The sequence below is a fragment of the Penicillium bovifimosum genome, assembly GCF_028826915.1.
Source record: "Penicillium bovifimosum strain IBT 22155 chromosome Unknown utg000008l_segment0_segment0, whole genome shotgun sequence".
NCBI classification, from domain to species: Eukaryota; Fungi; Ascomycota; class Eurotiomycetes; order Eurotiales; family Aspergillaceae; genus Penicillium; species Penicillium bovifimosum.
The window spans coordinates 1,300,645-1,326,775 of record NW_026622717.1 but is presented as its reverse complement, the minus strand read 5'-3'; the positions used below and the strand labels follow the sequence as shown (position 1 = coordinate 1,326,775).

The window sequence follows — 26,131 nt, the reverse complement described above, 5'->3', positions numbered from 1 at the left end:
TGCTAGTCAGGTTGGTCGGATGGGGCGCGGCAATAGGACCCTCCCTGTATAGTTGACAATTAATACAATGCACGTCTTGTTTCATCTCCGGGTGAAACAGATGGTTATAATCTGATTTTGTTCCGATCCTGGATTATCTTATGTATCGATTTAGCTTAGCCCATGGGATTAAATGATATAAACTGTATGCTTCGCAAGAACAAGGGACTGACGAACTCCTCAAGTATCACGGGTGCTACCAAGGATAAAGTTGGGCCACCATCCATGGATGACATCAACCGACCCACTCACTCTAAACTGCCTCGTGCTTCATTCCAAGATTGACCTCTTTTCTCTCATCTCAAAGCTTCTCTACTCCCTAAAATCTACATCAAAACCTCATAACTAGCCCCATTCTACATAATGTCAGACTCGTCAAAAAAGTTCAGTTCCCTTCCCCGCGCCGCAGCGGGGCCGTTGATCTGTCCATACAAGGTGAGCAAGATCGTCTTGAAAATTTCCATAGAAACGGAAAAACGAAAAGAATCACATCCTCACATCAAGTAGGGATCCTCCCTCCTCGAATCATCCCAATTCAACAAAGGCTCCGCCTTCCCAGAACACGAGCGAACAAAGTTCAACCTCCATAGCCTCCTTCCACCAAACATCCAGACACTGGATGAACAAGTGGAACGCGCTTACCAGCAGTACCAAAGCAGAGATGACAATCTAGCCAAGAATACCTTTCTAGCCAGTATGAAAACCCAGAATGAAGTACTCTACTACAAGGTTTGACATCCGTGACAAGATACTAGCAATGCGCAGTTACTTACAGGATACTAGCTCGTGCAAACGCATCTCAAGGAGATGTTTAGTATAATATACACTCCGACTGAGGGTGATGCGATTCAGAATTACTCCCGCTTGTTCAGGAGGCCAGAGGGGTGTTTCTTGAATATTAATGACCAGGATCGGGTTGAAGAGTATCTTTCTGCGTTTGGGTCAAGGCAGGATGTTGATTATATTGTCGTCAGTGACGGTGAAGAGGTTTGTTTGCTCAGCCCGCCCTGGGGATACCTGTTAGACGAATGGTCTGGCTCACCGAAACTGCAGATATTGGGCATCGGAGACCAGGGTGTGGGTGCTATTCTGATATCGGTTGCCAAACTGGTCATCACCACGCTGTGTGCCGGCATCCATCCTTCACGACAGCTTCCTGTTGTGTTGGACTGCGGGACAGATGTAGGATGAACCATCTCTCGCTGAGATCCATACTCGCTGACAACGTCTGTAGAACGAAAAGTTACTCAATGATGAACTCTACCTTGGCCTGCGACAGCACCGGGTTAGAGGAGAGAAATACGATGAATTTGTGGACAAATTTGTGAAAGCTGCTCGCAAACGGTTCCCAAAGGCTTATATCCACTTGTATGTGAATTCACCTTATTGCCTTCCATTCTTATAAAACGCAGCTAACAATAACAGCGAGGATTTCGGGCTCAGCAATGCACGGAGAATACTCAATAGATATCAATCACAGATCCCGTGTTTCAATGATGATATCCAGGGAACTGGGTGTGTCACACTGGCCGCGATGTTGGCTGCTCTAGAAGTCAGTCAAGTCAAGCTGGAAGATGTGCGAATAGTAATCTTCGGCTCTGGAACTGCCGGTACTGGAATTGCCGATCAAGTTGCTGATACCATCGCCAACGAGACAGAAAAGTCAAAAGAAGAAGCGTCTAAGCAGATATGGTATGCATTCACAATGCCCCAATGTGTATGTAACCTTACGGAGTACTAACACATCATTGCGTCCAGGTGCATCGACAAACCCGGTCTCCTCGTGAAATCCCAAGGTGACCAACTAACTGACGGCCAACGGCCATTCGCACGAGACGACACCGAATGGTCCGATGGACGAGATCTCCTTTCCGTCGTCAAAAAGGTCCATCCTCACGTTCTCATCGGAACATCTACGAAACCCGGTGCATTCACCGAAGACATCATCCGCGATATGGCCAAGAACGTCGACCGTCCAATCGTCTTCCCTCTTAGCAACCCAACCCGTCTCCACGAGGCAAAGCCGGAAGATCTATACAAATGGACAGACGGAAAAGCCCTCATTGCAACAGGAAGTCCCTTCCCACCAGTCAAGCACAACGGCACGGAGTATGAGATCGCAGAGTGTAACAACTCAACTTGTTTCCCGGGTATCGGGCTCGGCGCAGTGCTCTCGCAATCTCGTCTCTTGTCGAAGAAAATGCTGGTTGCGGCTGTTAAAGCGCTCAAGGCTCGGTCACCGGCTTTGAAAGATCCTACTAAGCCTTTGCTTCCTGATGTGCAGGATGTGCGGGAGATTAGTGTGGATATTGCTGTTGCTGTGATTAAGTGTGCTGTTGAGGAGGGACTTGCTCAGGCCGAGGGGATTCCGAGTGCTGAGTCTGAGCTAAGGGAGTGGATTGAGGTTCAGATGTGGGATGCTGAGTATAGGCCTCTTGTATGTGATAGCCAGTGAGAGGGAGCTGGTATTGGTGGACATGTAATTGGACAATATATGGACATAAGCCATAAGGGAATTACAGATATCTGAAAAAATTGAAGTCATTATTGAAGACTAAGTAGAATTGTCTCGTGAATTTGTAACAGCTAGTAGCTAGAGGGATTGCCCATACGAAACAGCACTTGCACCAGCTATAGCTGGAATACAGTCCTCGTTTCAAGCAGGCAATGTAAAATGGGTATGTTACAACTGCTCAATACCTACACAAGAAAACCCGGAAGGCAAGCAGCGAAGAAAGAAGAAGCTAAGGAAACCAACACGACGCAAAAAAGCAAGTAAAGTAGCGCAGCCATCAAAATGATGACTCAAGGAACCCATAATCGCATAAACCCACCAACATCCTGACGACAAGTGACACAGCTCCCGAAATTGTTCATAGCAAGACTGACGCGACAGTCCTCGCAAATGCACAGACAGCGACAGGGCCAGGTAATGATGGCCCGCGGACTCGTCTGACAGACAACACAAGGAGGACCATTCGGGCCAAGACCTTCAGCGCCAGATTCCCAAGTATTAGGACCGGCACTACCGGATGTCTCAGCGCGACGGGAGAGGATGAGCTTCTCGAGGATTTCGGATTCCTCTTCCGCGGTGGGTTTACGGGTCCCGGACCCCGACTGGACGTTTATCTGGTGCAGGCGGGACGAGAAGATGATTCGGGATCGCTCTCGTTCGAGTTGCTTCTGGTAGCGACTGCGTGTCATTATCTGTGGGCCGTCTGGTTTCAGATGCGCGGCTAGGATCCTGGCTTCTTCTCTGCTTTCGGAGTCGCGGGGATCGAGGAGGCGGGAGAGTGTGCTCATGTCGATTAGAGGGTCTTGGGCTGGTGTGCTTTCTCTGTCTGCGTATGGTTCGAGCTGGGTTGGAGTCCGGCGGCCGTCTTCGATTGGGTAATCCTCCCATTCGGATCCTGAGGCATCGGTAGACATCGAAATGACGCTGGTGGTGTCGAAGTCGTCGGAGGTTGATGGGTGATAGTCCGAGGTGTTATCTTGGTTTCCCCACGCACCACCGATTTTCCACCAGCTGTACAGTCTGTCGTCCAGCAGGTTCTCATCCGGGCCCATCCATTCTGGTCGATTGGCGTTTGCTCGCTTTCTCATCTCGGACTCGACGTCAAAGTCATGGTTCTCTGGGAGCACAAGATCTCCGTTGTCCGCGAGGATCCAGAAGTCCAACGGCTGTGCTGGGGTTATCGTACTCGTACTAGACAGCCGTCGATGATGACCAACCAAGCGTTTGAGCCACATTGGGCGAGCACTGATGCCCAGTCGATCAAGAGCGCTGCAAAGTCCGAATGCAATCCATCGAATGACCAGCATGGAAATTGAGCGGAAGAACGAGAGAACATGCCACATTCGGATAGACACTCTGACTGCACCAACGCCCCCAAGCTCAGCTGGAGAGCGCACGGCGCGAGAACCGTTCTTCGGTTTCTCGAATTTCTTCTCACGGCTGTAGCCACTTTGCCAGTCGCCAGCTTGGTCTGGGATGTCGAAACTTGAGAAACCCATGGCCTCAATAGGTCGACTGTGTGATTCGCTCTCCCAGCCTCCAAAGGACGAGGACCTTTTCCTCGAAGCTTCAATTTCAGTGAGCCGGTCCTCTTCTAGCCAAGTCATTTGACGCGCAACGACAGCTTTGCCCTCATTCAAGAAGACCGCCTCGCTTGCCGCAGTTAAAGCGACGTAACCGATTCGAAGCAATGTCGTATAAAAGTCCTCATGCCTGTTGACGCGAATGCTCCTTATTTGGTTGGAGCCCTGCATGTTCTCATGGGCCATCAGGAATCGGTCATAGAGCGAGACGGGTTGATCCTCTGTAGGTAAGGAAACAGCGGTTATCGTGAGTGCTAAGCCGTAAATCGACAAACATATCACGATGCCGCCTAGCAAGAAAATGTGAGGGATGAATCCCACGATGCACACGGTCGGGAACCTGAGTACGCCGGTTTCGATGCTGATAGGCGGACCGCCTTCTAGGCCCCATAACATGGCTGCCATGAAGCAGCCACCCCAGAAGGCGGTATTGAACAGCCGATACCTGCTCTGCTTGCCGAAGACCTCTAACAAGTGGGAAGTCAAACTGTTGCAGCACGAGATTAATGCAATAAGTAGCAGTTCTGGCGTCACATTCATGCGCTCCAAGACCTGCGAGCGCGTGAGGAGTTGGAGTACCGAAGTTGAGCCCTCCTCCGAGTCAGCCGAAAGCGTACTGAGCGGGTTTTTCGATGGAAGACCAAACAGGCCTAGTCCGATGGATTTACTGATCATCGACTCGGCTTCCGCAAAGGCGATCGAGTGTTCAAAGATAGACATTCCCGTCTCGGTCATCGCAGGCCTGCCCTGTAAGGCACATGAGAGTGTTTCGACGAAGTGGCTTAAGCAAAGGATCAAGAACGTCGGCCACAAGAGAGAGAATGAACCGTATGGGATATCAGGGGTGGTGCCGCGCGCCATTTTGACAGCACTGCACGACCGCTCCTCAGATTCCCATCCTAGGAAAGTCGAGCTCAGGGAGTAAAGAATGCCCCCATTACTGACATAATCGAATGGAAGCTGCTTCCCAGGTTGTCCGTAGCGCGTACTCGAAAAGGATGGCGATGTCTGACAGCGAATGCCACGAAGCAAGCTAAGAATCTGGGAGGCGAACAGTAATATCGGAATCAATCGGAGAGCCGCGCGCCTTTCCCAGCCCAGTCGGAGGTGTCGTCGGGTGGATGCATAGATAGTGATTCGATTTAGGATGAGGGCCTGGATCGATTAGCGTGGGAAGCATAAGTGTTGATCGCCGGATCTTACCTCCACTAGGCAGGCAAATGACCAAAGACTGGTCAAGTAACTGAAGAGTCCACCGAGCTTCTTGACAGTTTCTAAGAACTCGGCAAGATAGTAGCCGCTCTCCTGGCCGGCCGCATCGGCGAGCTCATTCGCCGCCATATCTGCTGCATGTGTTGCAGCCGCACCACCGGCTCCACCTGTTAAACCACCCCAGATGTTCCGTGATAAGGCTTGTAATCCGGTTACTCTGACGATTGTTTGGGGGACTGTTCGGAAGGCAAAGGTCTCGGCGTGTTGAAAGACACGAAGTGGGGATGTCAGAAGTTGTGGGAAAGAGGAGGAAGAGTCGAGCGATTGGGTTGTAGTATTGAGTTTCTGTATGAGAGTTGCACTAGAGGTGGGTGTTGAAAGTCCCATGACATCTGACATGCTGAGCTGGTAGATCCGCGGCTTGTTCTTATCAGTGATACGGGGAAGATACAATCGCGGGAGGCCACCAGTGCATCTGGGGAGCGTGGTAACGGGCAAATGCTGAAATGCAACGTTCAACGAGGAGATAGATGGAATAAAATATTGAAGACCACAGTGAGCAACGCTCCTGTGAACAGCATCCCGCAAATTACGAGGTACGGTGAAAGAGCGGGCTTCACGATGGCGGGCACGGGCACTTGCCGGCCTTGATTCCGGGCGGCGGCTGACTCAGCGGACGCCGAGGCCGCGGCCTTCCCAGGCCTCTGAATCTCCAGGGCGAACTGCTTCCAGATCTTTGAAGGGGTCTACTGCATTCCAGTATGGATTAAGCAGAAGATTCTTTCATACGACCTACATAGGGGGGAAGAAAGATATTAAGCTTGATTCGGGCCCGATGGGTCAATATAGGGACGTCACGAACGTGTTATCAAGTAGTACATCTCTCTCGACTAATTATCGTGACTAGTTAACCAGTAGACTACTCGTGTATCGCATACATCGGTATGTCTCCTACGGTCCAGAGCCCTTCGCCAGTGGGAGTCTGGCAAGCGCGCAACCATTGGAATTTGATCTACCATCGTCTTTAGACAATTCGGCCATAGAGAATTTGACCGATTGCATATGCTCAGATGGGACAAGAGGTTACCCGTGAATATCTAGAGTGTCGGAACAGCGAAGAAGATAAGCATTTCCATAATATTAGACATTCCCGTCCCGTATAAACATGACATGGCTTTGCCAGTCAGATAACCCGGAACTCCGTGTGGTATCATTGTTATCGTTGTATAAGTTCAGTGTATGTATCGTTGCGCCGTGAATCATTGGAGGCAGAATGAGAGCCGGGACTGCGTTGAGTTCTCGGTTAATGAGGTTGTCAGACCTCAGGAACGAAAGCCCGCAGATACCCATGACTCAAACGTCCAGGTAATCAGCAGCCATCAAGAGCTCTAAGCACAGCTCAGGCGGGATATCCATGTCTGGAACGTTGATATCGTTCTTATGCTTATCATTATAGCAAAGGTATTCGCAGACTTTTTCGAGGACCATTCCACTACAGCGAAGAAAAAATATTAGCACAATCCACCAAAAGTCGCGCTAGCTAAGCGAGTGACGTACGGAAATTCATCCAGCACACAGCGGCCGGTAAGACCCTCGGAGAATTTGCCTGCAGGTGGTTAGTACAGCCCATGGAGCAAATCCTGAGTCCACATACTGGAAGGGTCCAGCATGCGCCGAATTGTGCCTGAGACACAAGCTACATTGCGGGGAATGATAAATTCGAATCCATCGCGTGAGACCAAAGTCACATATTCGGAGGTCGGTCCCGACATTGTGGACGCGTGTTCGCGTGGTTGTAGGAAGTTGGCCGGTGTGGAGCGAAAGAGCCTTTTCAAGGACTGTTGGGTGGTCCGTGCTGAAGCTGCCCGTGACGCAGCCGGTTCTACTCCGTAGTCTCCGGTGACGGTGAATTACGGAATACGGTTTAGCGTGCCAATTTCGGTTTAGCGTGCTCCTGCCCTTAACCATCCCCGTGCGTGTTTCTATAAAGTCCCCTCCCTCGCCGCTGCAACGTTTTGTTACTTTCTCTGCTTTCTCTTCCCCCTTTTCCTCTCCCCAGGTCATGCGCTGATGGTGAGGCATTTTTGCCATTGATCCGCATCGCCGGGCTCCGCCACCCCCTTTTTCTCCGTCGACCGTGTGCGATTCCCGACCGTCTGCTCGCCCATTCCTTCCTCTCTGCTCCCCAAAGTGCTGTCGGTGAGGCTTTTTTGCTCTTGGTTGACTGCGCCGAGCTGCATTCGAGCCCCGGTTCGTTCCAAACCGTTGGTTGTTGAGTCTCCATATTTTCTGGTGCATTCGGACGCTACTTAAAGATGACCACTCTTATATAACGTTGCTACGAGTCTGCCCTAGGTCTCTAGATGATAAGAATTGATTTGTCACGCTCTTATCGGTCTTCTCCGAGACGGCTAATTCCATCAGAGCTAAGGATGAGACTGGTCACTTCATTTTTGTTCGATAGAACTACTTCGCCCGTTATTCCCGCTCACCCGGGACGTGTCTAGTCTGGAGGAGCGTACGAGGCGATTGCAGTCGTAGTTCATCCTCGATGCTCTACAGGCCTACGACGACGATTTGGAGACTTCGGAATGCTCTCTGAGCTTGAAGATCCTCGAACGTGACCGGCTTGAGTACAGCCGTCGCATATCCTCCACTTATGTGGCCTCGTTATCTAAGCACCCGAGCCGCTGACCCTTCGAGTATGCCTCATCCTGATCAGAAATCATCGTTGTTTGGATGGAGATAAGTTGACTAGCGTATAGGGTCGACGAACGAACGAACAAGGTTTCTTTCATGCGGGAACAGTGTTAGGCTGACTCTTGAGCGCGTCTTATCTTCTTTGCTGGGTCATGTAACGACTGGCAAACAGAGCTCGATAGGTTTCGTGGACCATACCTGATTGCGACGCGGATGCGCAACGATGTAGTTCTCCAGAAATAGCAACAGTGCTTCTCAGAGTGACCATTGGATATAGGATGAGAGGGTGGCTCCTCTTACCTCAAATACGCCTTGTGTTGTACAGTGGATTTGAAACGATTGGTAGGCACGTCTCGATCGAATGTCGTCGTGCCGGAAATTCTGCATCTGAGATCAAAACGAGGTCGAGGCGTGTTTGCATTTGGTTTCATTTAAACAAATTAATTCCAGCTAGCTCAGAACTTCACACAGCGTAGATTGTTAGAGCGAAAGATATAAAGCCATGAATCTCGCCCGCTGCCTAAGCCGTTATAAGACACTCATCATTCAATTCATATTAATTCTCAGCACTGCCCTGTAAAATCCGACACTAACTTGGTCATTCTTTTCGGGTCATATAGGCGGTAAAAACTCCCCAGAGGTAAAAGAAATGGCATCGGAAGGCATCGGTATGAGACTTTTCTTAGAAATGTTGGTATTTTGCTAACTCTGCGCTGAGAAGCATCTTCTTCAAATGACACCTGGAACTGGCCTACACTGGTCGTTCGGGAGTTTGTTGATTTTCCCGAACCAGGCATAGAGGCCAATCCCATAGTAGTCAGCGATAATGCTGCTCCTTTGGGCTCGGCTTCTAATCCCATCATAATTAATTTTGACAACGATTACAGCCACCACGTGCCATTAGAATATCATTCTAATGGCGACACGGAGATTTTGGCTACTCCGGATTTTTGGGAAAATCTTATTGATAAAAGCTTTCCTAACCCACCAAATGAGGAGGCGGTCATCGATCGAATCTCTGACCCCACATTGACCAGGTCGCCAATGTTCCAGAACTCCGGACAGCCCCAATTCTTCGGTCTGCCAACTACTGATTGTGCACACGATGTGCTGAATACCAGCGACGCCGCTCTAAATGCCTCGAGGGATTATTCTACTCTTGGTATAAGAAGTGAGCTTCTATGATAGCCTTAAAGTAACATCAAGAACTAAATACAAACAGGAACCCCGCAAAACGTAGATGAAAGCGCTAAAGCACCGGAGTCATCTGTGGTTTCTCGTAATCGACCTGAGCCCTTCTCTACTGTCTGTTCGGCTGCCACCTAGGAACCAAAAGATTCAGCTAGCAATCTTGCTGCTAGAAATGCCTGTCATCCATATTATGCAACCAGAGCAGCCAAACGCAAGCGCTTACATGACCATAGCGTTCCTTTTAAGCCTAGGCGATCGTCACGTTTAGTGAAGAAGACAAGAAATTGATTGGTCTCTACTCTCCCCCGGCTGCAGATATACGGGGCCACCTTGCCATTCCCCAAGTCAGATGGTTGCCGAGGAGATGGATGACTTAACCGAGGTTCTTCCTTGAGAGCTAGGAGGTAGACTGGCCCATCCGGTTGGATAGTCATATTCTATACACATATTTGAAAGCGCGAGCATAAGTGCTCTTGTTTCCGGTTCCCTGGTTGCCGAGTGTTGTTCAATAGAAAAAGGATTATCTTCCACATTTCAATAAAAAGAGCAATGAGAACAAACAATTCAAGCATAAGGCATCATATCATTCTCCACTACAATCTGCTAGACTTCAGATGTCTTTGCATAGAGCCAGTGGCTTCTCGGCGATGCATCGGAGCTTCCAAAACCGGTAATTGCCGTCCAGGCCCTAATCCTAAGCCCTAATTTCGATTGAAACAGCAATCGCCGCGTTTGTAAGTCCCTAGTCTTCGGCACAACCCCAATTGGGGCTATCTTCAAAATCCCGATGCTTGTTTTCTTGAGGATACATATAGACCCTCATCTTAGCCCCCAAACCAAGGTGGAATGGGGTGGAGTACATCCCATCTATCGCCTGAAACCACTAGACTAAAAGGGGGACCCATCATAAGCGCTAGTAATTACGGCTATTTCTCTGCTTGACACCATCTCAAGAGACTTTCCTTATCTCCAAGGGGGGCCTTAAAACGGTATACATCACTTTCCAGCGCTTGAATTAACAAAATAATTTTGAATCAGGTTCTCGGAGTAGCCAGTCTAAGAAATATGATAATCGCTTAAGACATCTAGAGCTTTTCTTTTACTCGATTTAACGAATAAAAACTATGATCTAAGCATGGCTTCAGTATGATGGACTCCAATTTGTGACGCACGAATCGAAGTATGGATGGCCAGATGGAGGGAATTAAATACGAGTATTTGGGTGCCATTATACATAATGCGAAGTTATTTATCACACAAAAAACCTTGGAAGGTAGGATCTCCCTACCATAAGAATAAAATGTAACAGGTCAGACCAAGTTGTCGCTGCGTAAGGACGGCTCAATGATTCCCTTTCGGCGGCGTACTCGTAGCTTGGCATTGGAGGAGGGAATGCGCAATATCCCAATCCATCTGTCACGGGGTCTCGGGTCCATAATCTCCAGGTCGTAGTACATCAAAGCGTACGCTAACATTAGTTTGAGTTCACCGGCCGCAAAGAATCGGCCGGGACAGGCTTGACGACCGTTGCCAAAAGCAAGGTAGTCAGATCCAGTAGCGGCAAATGTCAAGCGTGCTCGATCTACATGGTCCTTGTTGGGATCATCGCTGTTGACATCACGGCGCAGTCCAACGAAGCGGAATGGCTTGAAGGTATCTGGCTGCTCATACACATCGGGGTCGTGGACAACGCCAAGGTTATGAACAGCGCAGAAGTTACCGCAGGGTAAATGGACACCAGGTGTCGTAGTGAATCCCTCCTTGGCTACGACTCTGCGACGAAGCCCGACGGCAACCAAAGTGTTGAGACGGGCACTCTCGCGAAGTACCGAGTCGAGCTTCTCCATCTCATTCAATGCCAGCTTCGTCCATTGACCTCCACATTGATCCAAAACTTGTTCGACCTCGGCTCGTAGCTCCTCAAGGACTTCAGGTGTAGACGACGCCAGATCCAGCATGACGTTCGTGATGGTCAAGGAGGATGTGTGGATAGAGACCAGGTTCATCAGAAGTATACGGCCAGCAAGGGTCCTGGGCCGGCACATGCGAGGGTCGCCGCTTTCTCTGGCCTGCTCTATACACCATTCTAGAAAATCATTCTTCTTTTCCACTTCACCAGAGGTTTTCCCAGCGGACAGCGAGGATGTAGGATTTTCAATGTTGTGAAGGCGATTTTCAATCTCTGGAATGAGCATTTGAGTAAACCGTCTTTCGTAATATCGACAAGGAAGCGTGAACAACAATGATGCTAAAGGACGTAGCGGCTTCCATGTAAAGCTCAACAACAGCTGGCTGAATGGCAGCGCTCGCGCAAAGCCAAGACCGGCATTAAGCAACGCCGAGTCACGACAGTATGGGAGACCAACAAAGGCGTAATTTGTTGCTCTGCTCACAATAGCACCCATACTATCCCAGATTGTAACGTCACGAAATGACTCTGTGTCGGTTCCCCATTGCTCCTCAAAGGCTCGAATGGTCTCATTAGACAAGCCAGGGAGGAGATTACCGACCTGGTTGGTTAACGTCGTCGTAATGAGCTTCGTGTGTGTTGGGTGTGAGACGAGCATATTGTCGGATACAGTGTACTCATAGAGAAGCCCTTGTACAATAACCTCGCGCAAGCTGAGCACAGTTTTGGGCTGATCTGTCACTGACTTGGTTTCAGACGCTGGAAGCAACACAAATATCTGACCACCGGGTCCTGCAATGGGCAGAATTACAGCCTGGTCCTTGTGCTTTGCGTAGGCTTCTAACATATTCCCTCGGAGATTGCGAGCGTTGCGCCATGCCGCTTGAAAAAGGGGAACCAGTCGCCTTCTTTGGCGCCAATTATTGGTAGACCCTTGGGGAGATGTGCGACAGATGGAAACAGGAGTTTTCGGATAATATACACGCAAATCCACCCCACGACGATCTTCGTGATCATTAGTGCCATGTTTGCGCCTGCACTGCCGATGCAGTTTGGAGACTGGTGACCGGGAGTATAACCAGGGAGTAAGGGGATAGAGATTGGGGGTCATTCACAAGAAATTCAAGTTGACACGGCATCCCGACCACAAAGTTGTGAATATTAATAATTCGAATCATATCGGAGGCTTGTCGGGTTATCTCAATGTGGCAAGATCCGACAGCGGCGCCTTGTAAGCAAAGGAAAATATAACACATAATTGGTATGTACGTGCGCGCCATGCTACCGAGGCAGAGAGAGTTCTAAGCACAAATCTGCCGGTGATAGAAAGGCTGCCGAAAATGAGAATCCTTGCTCTCCACGGTCTTGGCTCGTCATCCTCGCTGCTGAAGGAGCAACTGGCACCCTTTATTAGGGCATTGGGCAAAGAGTACCAGTTCAAGTTTCTAGATGGAGAAATACCTTGCGGGAGAGGCCCAGGTACGAGTATCTATCATTCCATCTCCAACCAGTGCTGAAACATCAAAGGTGTCCCAGCTTGGGCCCCCAGACCCTTCTATTCATACGCAACGGGCTTCACTCCAGTTGAGATGCGTCAAGCTCTCAGCCACTTGGATAATTTTATCAAAGAGCACGGTCCTTTCGACGGCGTGTTTGGATTCAGTCTGGGTGCCGCCCTTGCGATAACGTATATGCTGGATCAGCAAAAAAAGCAGGCTTCTTCGCCATTCTGCTTTGCTGTCATGTTCTCGCCCATATTTGTTGTTTCGCCTGATGATAGCTTTTGCGAGCAGCTTCTGCGTCGATGGCTAGCAGACGATCATGCAGTGTTTCGGTCCAAGTTCCCCGATGACGACTTTATGACAGAGCTGGAAGATCCGTCTGAGCAAACGCTTGCCCAGTATCTGCAGCAGATCTTATCCATGCAGTCAATGGGCGTTGGACTAATTTTGCCGAACACGAATGTCGATTTCCTAGGTACCAAAAAGACGGAGGAAGTACCGCGCTTGATACATCCGGATTTGTTGAACGCCCGGATCAAAATACCAACAGTCCATGTGACCGGGCAGAACGACTCACCCTATATTGGAAAGCAGTCGGCAGTTGCACGAGATCTGTGCACAGCTTCGATTCGGCGGGTACATAGTCACGATGGTGGCCATGACGTACCTTCTAAGATATCCGACGTGAATGCCATTGTTCCTTCGATCAAGGCGATGGCCGAGGAAGGCATTCAGATACCGGATTTGTATGATGATTGATCTCGTGTTCGGGAACGGAGACAGGGCGGAAATTTTATGTCATGGAAATGGCAATCTTCAAGTCAGACGATGCCCTTGGGGAACTTCCATCGTCTGAAAAATGTTTTCAAGCTCGCAAGCTCAACAGTGAATTATGATATATACTGCAATTTCTCTCCCTCAGTTGCTGTTACCTAATTTCAAGCCATGCGTAAACTATACTTCGTAAACTCCGCGTCCTTGTCGAGGAAATTCACTTCTTTGTCAGATAAAGTCATGACGAACTCGATTCCGCCATAAGACTTTCGAGGTATGACGAAACAGGTACGGAAACCACTGTTGCAATCTCCCATGAGCGGCCGAAAAGCTTCCGGTCGACCACCAGCACCAAATGTCTGGGCTCCAAAGCAGGTCTCATTGAATGGAAGCGTTGTTGGAGCCAGGATGCCCACTGAAGGCGATTTCATGCGAGCTGCTCGCAGTTGCGGTAGTCTTGTATAGTCTGAGACCAAATCGAGTAGTCTGTACGCATCCAGCAGGCTGTCGTGATCTGTAAAATCCGCCGCATGTGTCCGTATTGTTTTCGCGAGCTCAGGGATGCTCGTATCCTTGGCCACAATATGGCTGGGGGAAAGTGCAAGTCTGTTTTCAAAGTTGACATTGCCAAAATAACTGGTTGGCAGTAGATCATGGAGCTGCGGCCGCGCATCGAAGGGGATGCTGACCTCTGACATTGCTGCGTGAAGCTCGTCGGTATTGTGCTGCGCGTCCTGAGTTGCCATCCAAGCTCTGACAACACTTCTCCAGATCAATGCACAGATGAAGTCGTTTCCAGAAACATCTGTAGGACCAAGTTCAGCAACGCAGTCTTTGCGCAGGGCCGTATAAGCTCCTTGCGGCATATAGAATAACCTGGGCTTCATCGCTTTGGGTACACCAGGAAAGGCGTCGGGAGCGGTGGAAGTCATATCGAGAAACGCGTGTTCGGAGTCGAGGCCCACGAGACGACAAATATCTGCTGCCAAATGACTTGAAACCGTGTCTCGCTTGTCCTCTTTGCATGCATTTCTCAATGCTGTCCGTTCGAACCCCGAGCCCGAGCCGCCGTGGGGTTGAACACTGTTATCCGTCCCTGGCTTTGCCATCAAAGCGTTGCAATGGTGAGCCCAAACTTTTGTCACAGAGAGCATAGCGGTGCCGTCCGAGGCCGGGCTCGCGACAGAGAGAGCCAGAGCACAGCCCCCAGGCAAGAAGTTGGCCTGGGCCGTCAAGACATCAGCCCCTTTCTCGAAATCGGGCTGGAATGGCGTCGTCCATAACAAGTCCTTCTCTTCGAATGTGTCCAACGGAAAACCCAGATCTCTGAGATCAGAGAGTTCCAGATCAGTTTCTAGCTCATTGAAATGCAGTTGGTGTGGTGGTTCTTTGGAAGAAGGGGGCCCGAAACGGATCTCCAACTGGCCGGGACGCCACCCACTGGTATCCTCGCTCTGCCAGTGTACGCGACCATTCAGCCAAGGTATTTCAGCGAAGGTTCGACGCAGACCTTCTTGTAGACGTCCAAAGGCATCCTGTACCGTGACACCCTGCTTCAAACTCAGGTAGATCACGCTCTGTGGAATATTCCAAGCAGCTATGTGGTCGAGGGGGTCAAGCGTAATCTTTGGAGTCGGAGCCATGGCGATCACAACACAATTCTGAGGGTAGTTGAAATACCTTGTTCATGATTCTTTTTCTTACGTCTCAAATCGGTAAGCTTAAATCCGAAGCACAGTCAGTGGCTGAGAATCATGTTGGTAAGCAATGCTCAAGTCAGTGAAGGTCGGATGTTACTACATTCGGACATTCCAGATTCTAAGTAAATGCATAGGCATTGTCACTAGTGGCTTAGGGGGAGAGGAGCTAAGCAAATATTAATACCTAGGTATACGCCTGAACATCTCAGCCAGACCTTCTTGTGCAAGTAGAATCTGCCGGGACTGCTGGTAAATTGGACATCTGCTAGATAACCCGAGCTCAACTTTTCGCTGCTTTATCTTTTGTAATCCTCACGCGGATTCCCTGCCCTTCAGGGCTCGGCAGCCCAATTATACAATCACGCTTTACATCGACGTCTCGCTCCCTCATTGTGTCATGCAAACTCATGTCAAACCGAGTAACGAGACGGGCTATAGTTAGATAAAGTTCGGTATATACAAGGCTGCTAGATGGTCAGACGGCGGAGGAAAAAAGAGATAGCTGATGAACCCTCACTTGATACCAAGGCAAATCCGAGATCCTCTGCCAAAGCCCATGAAATAATTTTGTTTCAACTCAGGATTGTCAAGCCAGCGTTCCGGGTTGAACGTGTAAGGATGCGGGAAGATGTCGGGATTCATATGATGCAGATAATGAGATTGCATCACACGGGCCTATACCCATGAGTTAATCAATGAGAAGTCGATCCAGCCTTGCACGTGCACTTACTCCCGTGGGTATAATCCACTTGCCGTACCGTAGTGTCTCCTCCGGTGCATATCGAGGCATTCGGCTTGAAACCACATGAGAGAGTCTGATTCCCTCCGTGATTACTGCCGGCTGTTTGAGCCAACTTGATTAGCTTTGATCTTACGTAGATAAATGTTGATTTGTTCTCAATGACTCACAAAAAATCTCAAGGCTTCGAGAGCAGCCATGGACATCCGTGAATCAGGATGGGGTATGAGGGGTGCCAGTTCTTCCCTAAGCTGCAATAAGATCTGAGGATTGTCCAAGATATGAAAGAGGACAACCGAAAGAGCCCTGGCAGTAGTCTCAGTACCTGCAATGACCAAGAGATTGGCCTCTGCCGCTAAGCGTGCGGGTGCTTTCTCGCTGGGCGGAAGGTTGCTCCGTAGAATATCCTCGAAGATGGATTTATTCTTTTGAGACTCCTCCGCTTCAAATAGAACTTCAGGTTTACTTCTCTCCTCTTCTTCCTGTTGACGGACAGATTCCTCAATCATACCGCGGAAGACAAGTCGATTCCTTGGAATGAGGGCAGCGGAAGGGCTGATTCGATGCATGATGCTTGACGGAATCAGCGTAAGACATGCCTTAGCAAGCCAAGGAAACTGTCGACCGACAGGGCCAAATTGACTCAGTTTGCTGTATGCCACGAGATACTCCGCTCCAAAGTCCTTGCGCTTCAAGTTGTCCGTCTTCGCTCCAAAAGCGTAGGCCGAGATAACGTCCATTGTCAGCGCACCGCAAGCGAAGGTTAGAGAAACAACATCACCTGTGCGGCAAGCCTCTGCAAAGCGATCACACAGAATTTCAATCTTGTCGATTATCATCTGCTGGTGCTCTTGGACACAGCGTTTGCTGAAGAAACGATTGAGCGCGGACCTTCGCATCCGGTGGACATCGTGATCGACAGTCTGAAAAACGGACCATCCCAGAGGGCCATCTGACTCAGAGCTGTAGTACCAGGGATCTCGATTGCGCTTACGCTTGCCCCCGGCATAGATTTCATCGAAGTAGTTGGGGTCGTTGATATGTAAGTGAATTGGGTTGATGCGAACGATTGGCCCATATTTCTTGTGCATTTCCTCCACCTTCCACAGGTAGCGCAATTTGTGTGGGAAAAGATCATAATAGAACTCATACCAAAATGTCGCTGCTGCAAGCTTGGGGCCTGGGAACTGGGCCAGCGGGTGAAGTGTTACGCGATAAATACCGAGAAGGATTCCGTAGACGAGGTATAAAAATATTCCACCGAGCAGGACATTTTTGAATGTGCAGTGGAGGATTAGAAAGCCAGAGAGGTCATTTGAGGATATCATTATTGTGACACGAGCCAATTCTTTGATGAAAAGAGTGCATTCAGTCTGAAATTCTAAAGATAGGAAGGAAAGAGAAGAGAAGGAAGTAAATGTCGAGGGAAACACTTATAGTGGGGCACCACTTCCCTTTCCCAATTTCCAGGCATCGTGACAATTATGACAGGTTAATTGTTCTTCGTTCTCCGTAATAGATCATTCACGGGGTTGCTGTTGTTCCATTTCACAACGCAAGGGCGGTATACGCCGGATATAACCCAGAATGGAAAGTCCCGACAGCCATCGTGAGAGCGCAAGGGGAAAGGCTGCAGGAACTAGACTACAAGACGTCTTAGAATCATGATACAGTCAAATTCGAAATCAGTTTTAACTCCACACTCTTGCGACTTCACTCCCGAACCCTAATTCGAAACACGCCGATCGAATTTTAGATCTTCCCCTCATAATCCCTGCAGGGCTATATCGTATTCACTGGTAACAGAAAATGAGTCATTGTTATGGTACCGTCATCCTTCATAGAAACCGATGGAATTAGTGATGGTGTAATAACCAAACTGGCCAACTCATTACGAAATCTTGAAATTTCAATTTTTTGTCTCCTTTCAATTACATTTCGAGCCAGCTTACGAAGCAGTGATCTTGGTGCCGATCCAGAGGAAGGCCCTTGTGGGCCTTGGGCTCTAGTAAGACGTTCCTGGATTGGAGTGAGGGCATCTCGGAAGGCCACTCGATACTGATCACGGAGTTCTTTAGCATCCGCCCAGTCATCAGAAAGAAAGAACTGGAATCTACTATCTGGCGATAGCATCGTACAAACCGCATAGATATGCCCGCGCATTTTATCAGTCTCTTTGTAGTAGTCACGTAATTTAGCATGGCTAGCTTCGAGAGAGCTGAGCATCTGCTGTTTCCAAAGGACCCTCTTTCGCCGTAGCTGTGTTATTGATTTCTCAAGATGCTCAAATAGCCGATTGTAGATCAGAAAGACAAGATGCGATGTCACCTCTCGGCTCTTTGAAAGGGCAAGGGTAAAATCAAAGAACGGCTTAGTGAGATATAGAAGGTAGTCAATTTGGCGCCATTGATCATCATCAAGTGCGAAGTCTTTGCAATTAAACTGATCACAGTACTTCATGATGAAGACGCGGAGTCTCTTTGCCCGGCGTAGCATCAGAAACGTTGAATTCCATCGAGTTCTGACATCCTGGATCGGCATAAGCCCTTGCCCTGGGGGTTGGATAGCAATGAAGGAGTCCCGACGCTGAGAGCTCCCGCGGATATAAAGAGCAAGATACCGTACCTTTTTCAAGGTATGTGAGATATCTTGCTTCTTAGATGTTGCGTTTACCTTTACAAGGGTGAATTGACTGTCTGTCCATATCTCAGTGGCATCATTCAGTGGGACTGCTTTTAAACGATCAAGCAGTTGGTTCAAACTCAATTGAATCACATGGGCAAGACAGGGGATTCGGATAATATTGATATCATTAGGCAAAGACTGTTGAAGAGTATCAATCAGAGTCTTGTTATTTGATGCGTTATCAGTGGTCAATCCAAAGACTCGGTGCTTAATACCGTACTCAGTGAGCGTCTTCATAAGCACAGAACTTAGGTTTGTACCCGAATGCGTCCCATGAAGGGGTTTGAAGCCGAGCAGCACCTCGCGGTAGACCCAGTCGGCGTCGATGAAATGGCCAGTGATAGCCATAAATGCGTGTCCAAATGGAGATGTCCAACAGTCTAATGCAACCGACATCTTCGCATGCTCTGGAAGCATCCTGAGTGTATCTTGTTGTCGATCTTTGACACGAGCAGATAGCCGACGTCGAACTGTATCAGCGGAAGGAATGTTCGAAGGGCTTGGGGCGGATTGGGCTCTCGAAATAAGGCGACGGAAGGTTGGATTCTCGACGAGATTAAACGGAAGCCGGTTGATTGTGATGAATCGTAGGATTTCATTATCCCATGCCTCTTGCGAGAAAGGTGCTTTGGTCGTATCGCCCTAGTTCAAATACTAGTTAGTAGTGTTGATTCTTAAAGGATGATATGTCTTTACATACCGTTTGAAGAAACCTCATCATTCTATCTCTTTGCCGGCGTCCACTTGCAGCCCTTTGACAGGAAGAAGTATTGACATGGCGAATCATCGTTGTCGTACCATGACGACTATCCTTCCTCGAGCTCTCACCTTGTCCGGCCCTCTCCTTCCTAGTAGCGTAAGGGTGCTCAAGAATTGTAGAGCAGTTCTTACACATGACCTTTGCGGTACCATGAACAGAGTGCGCGACTTGGTCAAATTCCTTCCAGATCTTCGCCCGGCTATGCTGCGAGTCCCAGTTGATCTTGCTCTGAGATCCTTAGTCAGTCTGCAGCCACCAGTCGACCCAATCGTTGTGGAGCATCGTGTCGTAAAGGAAATACTGGCCTCTGCCAGGACCGACACGTTGGAAGCGTTCAAGAGGATCTGGGGGCGACAGACGAAGGAACAGACGGCGGCTGAACTAACGGAAAGTTGTCAACCTGCCGAGACAAGACGCTGTCAACCTGCCGAGAGGTAGACGGGGTAGCTGGGCAAATGGAAGACGTAGTAAAAGACAAGTCGTCTGGCTCAGAGTCGAATAGATTTAACTGAGAGGATCCAAACTCCTGGCTTTGCGACATGATCAGTAACGGTCAATAGATTCAGAGTTGAATGAATAGCTTTAGGGTAATAGCTTTAGGGGAATCAGGGTCAGCGAGGAAGAACTGACCTATCTTCTTGGTGAGAGAACTGTCGACGCGGCAGGCAAACAGAAGATGTAAACAGAGGATCATACTCCATAGTGCCAGTCGATATTGAAACGAAAGGCCGTAATACTAGCATCTCATTGGCTAGATAATGCATATTCAGCGGATTCGGCCCATCCAAAGCCCAAGGAAGCCCATAGATAACCCATCGCCCCGCCCATTTTACAATTTGTTCGCCTAAAACATTTCACCCTATGGCTCATGAGATATCCTCAAACCTCCTCACCTCCGGAATAGCTAGAATACCACGGTTCTGTGAAACAGACGTCGAGAGTAAGAGATCGGCTATCTTTTGGTATAAGATTCAATGCTGATAGATTTAACCCTTAAGATGATAGTTCAACAGAAACTTGTACCTACTACTGTTTAGATGAGATATATATACCTGCATATTGACACTTGGTAATCCTCTAAGTGCCTGAATACTACGAAAACTTGGTGAAATTGGAGTTTTTTTTGGGTAATCTTAGTAAACTGTAGTGCCTAGTGTAGCTGCTTTTATCCATGACCTTGATTATCAGGTCGCCGCCGTTGAATCTTGATATCTTGATTCTTGGGGGAGTTGAACCCCCAGATTAGGCATGGTAAATCGTCGGCCCGAGGTATGGGCTTACAGACTGGAACATGCGTAAAAAACAGGCATTAATCATCAGGTTTATGAAAGCCAAGACTGTGGTTATGCCTGAAATTGGGTTTTGGGGGGGCCCAAAGCCCAACCCCCATGGGCTTGGGGGTTGGGTTGGGCTTTGCGGAAGTCTAATCTCAACATAATATGCCCGGGATGCTCTTAAATCAAAACAACTGTTTAGCTGATTGAAAGCCCCTGATCGCTGCAGATCCATCGGCCATCTTAGCACCTTCTGCCTAATCGCCCCCGATTGCCTATCTCATATGACGAATCATGCATAGTGGCTCATCTAACTCAGCCTCATTTTCAGTAGCCTAACTTGACCCCCATTTAGCGGGGGCTGTTAGCATGACTTTGAGCTGCACTACGAATCGACGATATTTAGAGCGATTCTGTTTCCACTAACGGGAGACTATGATTGACAATTATATCAATCATATCAACTTAGATCAATAAAATGAATCAAGCTCTTAGTGATCATTAAATGGCAATCCGAGATAGAAAATGGAAAAGAAGCCCTTTACCAGATATAGCCAAAAGCCCTCTATAAGGTCCTAGCCCCTCACTTTAGTAGCTCGCCTTATTGTCACTCCTAGAAAAGGACCGGCAAATCTTCAAGGTCACAGACAGCCCACCGCTAGACGCAATAGCAATCCTAAACGAAATCCGCCTAGCGCTCGAAAAGCAGCGCGATCGATGCAAACGTGATAGATGGACGACAATCAGCATCGGTGGAAAGGAACTTGTCATCCGCGATGTATGTGCCAAGATTGCGGCGTGCGTGAGAAAATTCATAGAAATGGTTGATGTCGCGGTCCAATTTGATCCTATTTATACGGCATTGCCATAGGCGGGCGTGCAATTCTTGCTGTAGTTGAGCTTTAATGGGTTTGAAGTTTTTAGCGCCATTGTCGAGGGGCTGGAAAAGGCGACGCGATTGATTGCCCGATGTGGGATTCTTGAGGCCCTACTCCTCCGACATGGGAGGGCTACAACGGATGCGAAGATGAGCTTAGAAGAGGAGATGGTAAAGCTCTATTCTGTCGTGCTGCAATTTCTTTGTAAGGCTTAGAAGCATTATGATGGCTCACGCATGAGTAAGTTGATTTGGAACGGGGACGACCAACGGGTTCGTGTGTTGATGGTGGTAATTTAGAGCGTTTCTTGGACTTGATCTCCCGGCAGTCTCTACAAGAATCAGTAAAAGAGATGGAGGCTGCGGAATAGAGGGTGTTTGTTCTGAAAGGGCTCGTCGATAGCGAGAGTAAGTTAATCAGGGCCCACTGTTTCTTACTTTGCTGAATTTCTGCTAGGGGCGGAGAGAGTACTTGGCGACGCTTCGACTATACTCGTTATAATAACATCTACTGCCAATGATATTGGAGTCTTGCAAAAGAGACTGGATGAAGCATTTCTAGATCTTGGGAAGCCTCTGGTTAGAATCGCAGATGAAGTATCAGACCTTCATGGCGCGCTAAAAGGTAATAATGCTAGCACACGAAATGAGTTAATTGGACTGATTATGGTCAGAAAACGAGAGAGGCGAGCTCTTGCGATGGCTTTCTACTGTCTCTGTACAGCAATACTACAAAGCGACACTAACCTCGATCCTGCCTAGTTCGGGCGAGTGGCTACTAAGGGATCCACGCTTTAGGAGCTAGAGGGACTCGAGTAGCTCCGAGACCTTTTGGCTATACGGGATACGTTAGTTTCACTTCGAAGTAAAAGATCACGGGTTTTGAGCTAATAGAATACGCAGCGGGTTGTGGAAAGACCAAACTTGCGTAATTTTGCTGCGCGAAAGAAATTCAGATATGCCTTCTAGTGTCACTAATAGAGCAAGTGCGACTATGATTCAATATCTATATTGGCATAGTAGCGGTGCATCTAAACCAGGGCCAATCACCCATTTCTTCTGCTCGCGAAACCCCGCAGAACCTGAACGCAGCGACCCTCGTGATATACTCCGATCACTAGCCAAGCAACTTTCTCTTATAAAAGGGGATACTCTTATAAGACGTCCAGCAGTTAAGGCCTATCAAACACGACGAGAAGAAGCGACCCACGCCGGAGAAAGACCAGAATCGCTAACGGCGAAAGATTGCGTTGAACTCATCTGTGAGATTGGTCGAACGACTCCGTTCACAATTATAATCGATGGTTTAGATAAGTGTAGCGCCCAGCAGCGAGAAATACTTCTGGGAGCTCTTGGGGAAATTCGACAGCGGTGTCGAGATATTGTTAAGACTTTCGTGTCAAGCCGTTATGAAGAAGACATTGCGGTTTACTTTAGGACTGGAGAAGGCTTACAGATAACCCCTCAAGCGAATGATAAGGATATCAAGCAATTTGTTAAGTTTCAGCTTAAACACTTCGTGAGAAAATGGTCCACTATGCACAATGAGTCGATAGAGACGCTGCGGCGGCTTGAGAAGGAGATAGAAGAGGCACTCGTGACCGAAGCACAAGGAATGTGAGTAGAGCTGAACGCATGGCTGCGTTGAAAAGAATTCAGCTACTAACAAACATAGGTTCCTCTGGGTTACTCTCCAACTCGAAATTATCGGAGATACCGAACGTATCAAGGATATTGACAGTATTCACGAAGTCTTGGCCTCTCTTCCTCCAATGCTTAGCAAATCGTATGAGGTTATCTACAAGCGAATTCATTCTATAGGTGAAACTCCCAGAAGGGTCGCGATGGAAAGTCTTTAATGGCTACTATACGCGGAAAGAAATCTCTCAGTTTTAGAGTTCCTAGCTGCCGTTAATAGACCCTTAAGATCATCGTCCGACATCTTACTAAAGTCAATCGTCGACTACTGCTGCAATCTAATTGTAATAGACAACGTTACTAACACGTTTCGTTTAGCTCACTTATCGCTCCGAGAGTAAGAGTTTACAACTTACTAAGCTGAATAGGTGTAGGTGCAAACCTAACAGATTATCACAGATTCCTTGAGACTTCTAGTGGCTATTCTATTTACGAGTCTAGTTAGACTATTGCATAAAGATGCTTAGGCACGTATCTATGCGGTGACTACAACGGGGCTAGCCTTTTGAATTATGCTACTCGCCACTGGCCTGCTCACGTGGAGAGGCTCAGCGGTTCATCTTATAGATCCACGCTGAAGATATCAATCATCAAATTGCTCATTGAAGAGGAACATTTTGAAGATTGGTTGGCAAGTCTCGAGGCACGGTCAATTGAGGAGAGACATAGTTAGAGTAATTCACTCGAGAGAAAGCTCGAAACTTGCTTCGCCTCGCCACCGTCAGCTTTGTTTGTCATCTGTTGTTTCGGCCTGATCGAGGCACTTGAATCTCCGGATGTCATTGAAGCACTTGATGTGAATCAAAAAAACAGATATAACACTTTAGGCCTCTACTTAGCTGCTCGCTAGGGCTATATTGAAGTAGTTCGGAAACTACTACATCTAGGAGCTGCTGTAGATGCATCTAGGTATCAGTACGGAGGTGCACTCGAAGCAGTATCGTTTGGTGGCCATAAAGAAATCGTGCAAATTTTGCTTAATCACGGTGCCTCTTACTCTCTAGTGAAGGGTGAATATTCTAGTCCGCTCCATGCAGCTCTAGCAAATAGCCACGATCATGTCGCTAAGGCTTTGATTGACGGTGGAATTCAACTTGCCACACAAAAGCAGTTCTCTAACGCGCTAGAGACTGCTAGCTTCAGAGGAAATATCAAGATTGTTAAACAACTTTTAGACGGTAAAGCCGGCCGTTTCACCCTAGAAATCCGCCCCGATTCTCTTCAAAACGCTCAGATGTTAATGCCTATAGTGAACGTTTTGTCACGCCGCTAATGGCCGCGTCATGGCCGAATACAAGGCATCTTGCTCGAGCAATTGCCATTAGTGCCGTGCGAGAGTGCTGTTAAATTGGGGCGCCAATGTCGATGCCGAATGTGGTGAATTTGGCATAGCTCTATAAGCTGCGGATAAGGCCGGAAACTGGGTGGGATTGACGATGCTTCTAGGGGGCGATGGAATCGCAAACAATTCGGGAATGCAAAAGCTCTTGGAGGATGAGGACGTCGACGATGGTCTCAGCGGGGATTCCAGTAGCGAGGATTTGTGTTAACGCAGTCTAAGAGGTTTAATACTGGTAACGAGTAGTCGCACTCCCTTTTTGGTCGCTTGAGACTTATATAATAATCCCAACCCTCTTTGCATATAACATACTAAGACCCCCGACTCTTATCTATCTTGGTAGTCGGCATAAAGAATGAATAAGTGCCGCACTATGTGAAAAATATTTATTTGTGTTGCTTTAGCTTCTATCTAATCAATCGTCGCACGTATACTTTCCGAGCGACAATATATGCATTTCTGATGGGTTTATAGGTCTATTTAGAGACCTTAAGAACAACCTTTCGCGCCTTATGCTGCTCAAAGATTCCTAGCCCTCTGTAGCATTTGCTAAGTCAAACTCATGGGTGACATACTTATGAAGCTTGTTCTGGTTATTCTTTAGGCATTCTAAGGTACCTCCAAAAACAGTTCGAATAGGAACCCGTCCGAAGCTCATACTAGAAGTTCCAATTAGTAATATCAAAGTAGAAAGCGGCTTTATACCCACGTAATGTTCTTTTGGTAACAATCCAGCCTAGTGAAAGGAAGTTCATCCTGGTAGAATCCTACTAAAGATAGCACTCCATAAGGGCGTAGTAGGTTAAATGCAGACTTTATAGTAGCTTGGTTTCTAGTAACTTTAATCACGGCATCTGCGCCTCGGCCCTGCGTAGTGGCTATAATTCGGGCTTGCACTTTATCTCTGCTTAGCATAAGTGGAAGAGCACCTAAATGCTCGGCTTCTTCTAGACGGCCTTCAACGCTATCGACCGCAAATACGGTCTTGATTCCCTTTGAGAGGGCAGTCGCAATAGCACAAATTCCAACCGGTCCGCAACTAAGGCAGACTAGAACAGAATTATTAAGTGCCGATTGGGTCTGACTATCACTGGCTGATGTAGTCGGGTCATCGCTATGGCTTAGCGGCATAGCAAAGCTGGTAAGTCTTGACTCGTACTGCATCTTGAGCCCTTTAGTCGCACGACATGCTCTATAATATCCCGTTGGAAATAGGGGATCGACGGCTATACTGAATACAGCGTAGCGTGTCTCGAGCTAGGGTTCGGCAATGAAGTCGCGAGAGTGTGGAGTTAAAACTAATTTCGAATATGACTGTATGGACTAATAACAGACAAAGGATAATAGATGTATTACTATCTAGGGATAGAGAAGAGAAATGATCAAAGAATGTAAATTCACAGGATGACCATAGTCCATGGTCATCAGGCACCGAAAAAAGAAGAGAAAGAAGAAGAAAAAAGAAAGAGAAAGAAGAAGAAGAAAAGAAAAAGAGAAGAAAGAAGAAGAAGAAGAAGAAGCAGAAGAAGAAGAAGAAGAAGAAGAAGAAGAAAAAAACTTCAAGAAGATAGTCACTATCCGACAGGACATTTTCTTAGAACCGTCAAAGATTCGGGGTTCCCAAAGTGGAAGAT

General features: G+C 48.1%; 9 protein-coding genes across 9 annotated transcripts; 3 read left to right on the top strand and 6 right to left on the bottom strand.

Moving 5' to 3' along the window:
• Window positions 1-402: 402 nt before the first annotated feature.
• On the top strand, window positions 403-2,494 carry N7515_010185 (NAD-dependent malic enzyme; the record flags this gene model as incomplete). The annotated part of the gene is made up of 6 exons (XM_056670928.1): window positions 403-474; window positions 547-768; window positions 823-1,221; window positions 1,274-1,407; window positions 1,465-1,731; window positions 1,798-2,494. 6 exons carry the CDS (start codon window positions 403-405, stop codon window positions 2,492-2,494), a joined length of 1,791 nt encoding a protein of 596 aa, XP_056517301.1.
• A 350-nt stretch (window positions 2,495-2,844) lies between these two features.
• Window positions 2,845-5,748, bottom strand: N7515_010184 (putative ubiquitin-protein ligase (Asi3); the record flags this gene model as incomplete). The annotated part of the gene is made up of 2 exons (XM_056670927.1): window positions 2,845-5,292; window positions 5,341-5,748. 2 exons carry the CDS (start codon window positions 5,746-5,748, stop codon window positions 2,845-2,847), a joined length of 2,856 nt encoding a protein of 951 aa, XP_056517300.1.
• Window positions 5,749-6,702: 954 nt separating this feature from the next.
• On the bottom strand, window positions 6,703-7,121 carry N7515_010183 (elongin C; the record flags this gene model as incomplete). The annotated part of the gene is made up of 3 exons (XM_056670926.1): window positions 6,703-6,841; window positions 6,907-6,955; window positions 7,004-7,121. 3 exons carry the CDS (start codon window positions 7,119-7,121, stop codon window positions 6,703-6,705), a joined length of 306 nt encoding a protein of 101 aa, XP_056517299.1.
• Window positions 7,122-10,550: 3,429 nt separating this feature from the next.
• Window positions 10,551-11,996, bottom strand: N7515_010182 (cytochrome P450; the record flags this gene model as incomplete). The annotated part of the gene is made up of 1 exon (XM_056670925.1): window positions 10,551-11,996. One exon carries the CDS (start codon window positions 11,994-11,996, stop codon window positions 10,551-10,553), a length of 1,446 nt encoding a protein of 481 aa, XP_056517298.1.
• Window positions 11,997-12,489: 493 nt separating this feature from the next.
• N7515_010181 (uncharacterized protein) lies at window positions 12,490-13,410 on the top strand (the record flags this gene model as incomplete). Its single annotated transcript, XM_056670924.1, has 2 exons — window positions 12,490-12,628; window positions 12,677-13,410. The coding sequence occupies 2 exons, from the start codon at window positions 12,490-12,492 to the stop codon at window positions 13,408-13,410; spliced, it is 873 nt and encodes a 290-aa protein (XP_056517297.1).
• Window positions 13,411-13,589: 179 nt separating this feature from the next.
• N7515_010180 (transferase family protein) lies at window positions 13,590-15,068 on the bottom strand (the record flags this gene model as incomplete). The annotated part of the gene is made up of 1 exon (XM_056670923.1): window positions 13,590-15,068. One exon carries the CDS (start codon window positions 15,066-15,068, stop codon window positions 13,590-13,592), a length of 1,479 nt encoding a protein of 492 aa, XP_056517296.1.
• A 570-nt stretch (window positions 15,069-15,638) lies between these two features.
• Window positions 15,639-17,137, bottom strand: N7515_010179 (cytochrome P450; the record flags this gene model as incomplete). Its single annotated transcript, XM_056670922.1, has 4 exons — window positions 15,639-15,800; window positions 15,856-15,966; window positions 16,035-17,051; window positions 17,087-17,137. The coding sequence occupies 4 exons, from the start codon at window positions 17,135-17,137 to the stop codon at window positions 15,639-15,641; spliced, it is 1,341 nt and encodes a 446-aa protein (XP_056517295.1).
• Window positions 17,138-17,646: 509 nt separating this feature from the next.
• Window positions 17,647-19,850, bottom strand: N7515_010178 (uncharacterized protein; the record flags this gene model as incomplete). The annotated part of the gene is given in 4 exon segments (XM_056670921.1): window positions 17,647-19,191; window positions 19,250-19,537; window positions 19,574-19,685; window positions 19,696-19,850. 4 exon segments carry the CDS (start codon window positions 19,848-19,850, stop codon window positions 17,647-17,649), a joined length of 2,100 nt encoding a protein of 699 aa, XP_056517294.1.
• Window positions 19,851-22,997: 3,147 nt separating this feature from the next.
• On the top strand, window positions 22,998-23,319 carry N7515_010177 (ankyrin; the record flags this gene model as incomplete). The annotated part of the gene is made up of 2 exons (XM_056670920.1): window positions 22,998-23,077; window positions 23,136-23,319. 2 exons carry the CDS (start codon window positions 22,998-23,000, stop codon window positions 23,317-23,319), a joined length of 264 nt encoding a protein of 87 aa, XP_056517293.1.
• Window positions 23,320-26,131: the final 2,812 nt, after the last annotated feature.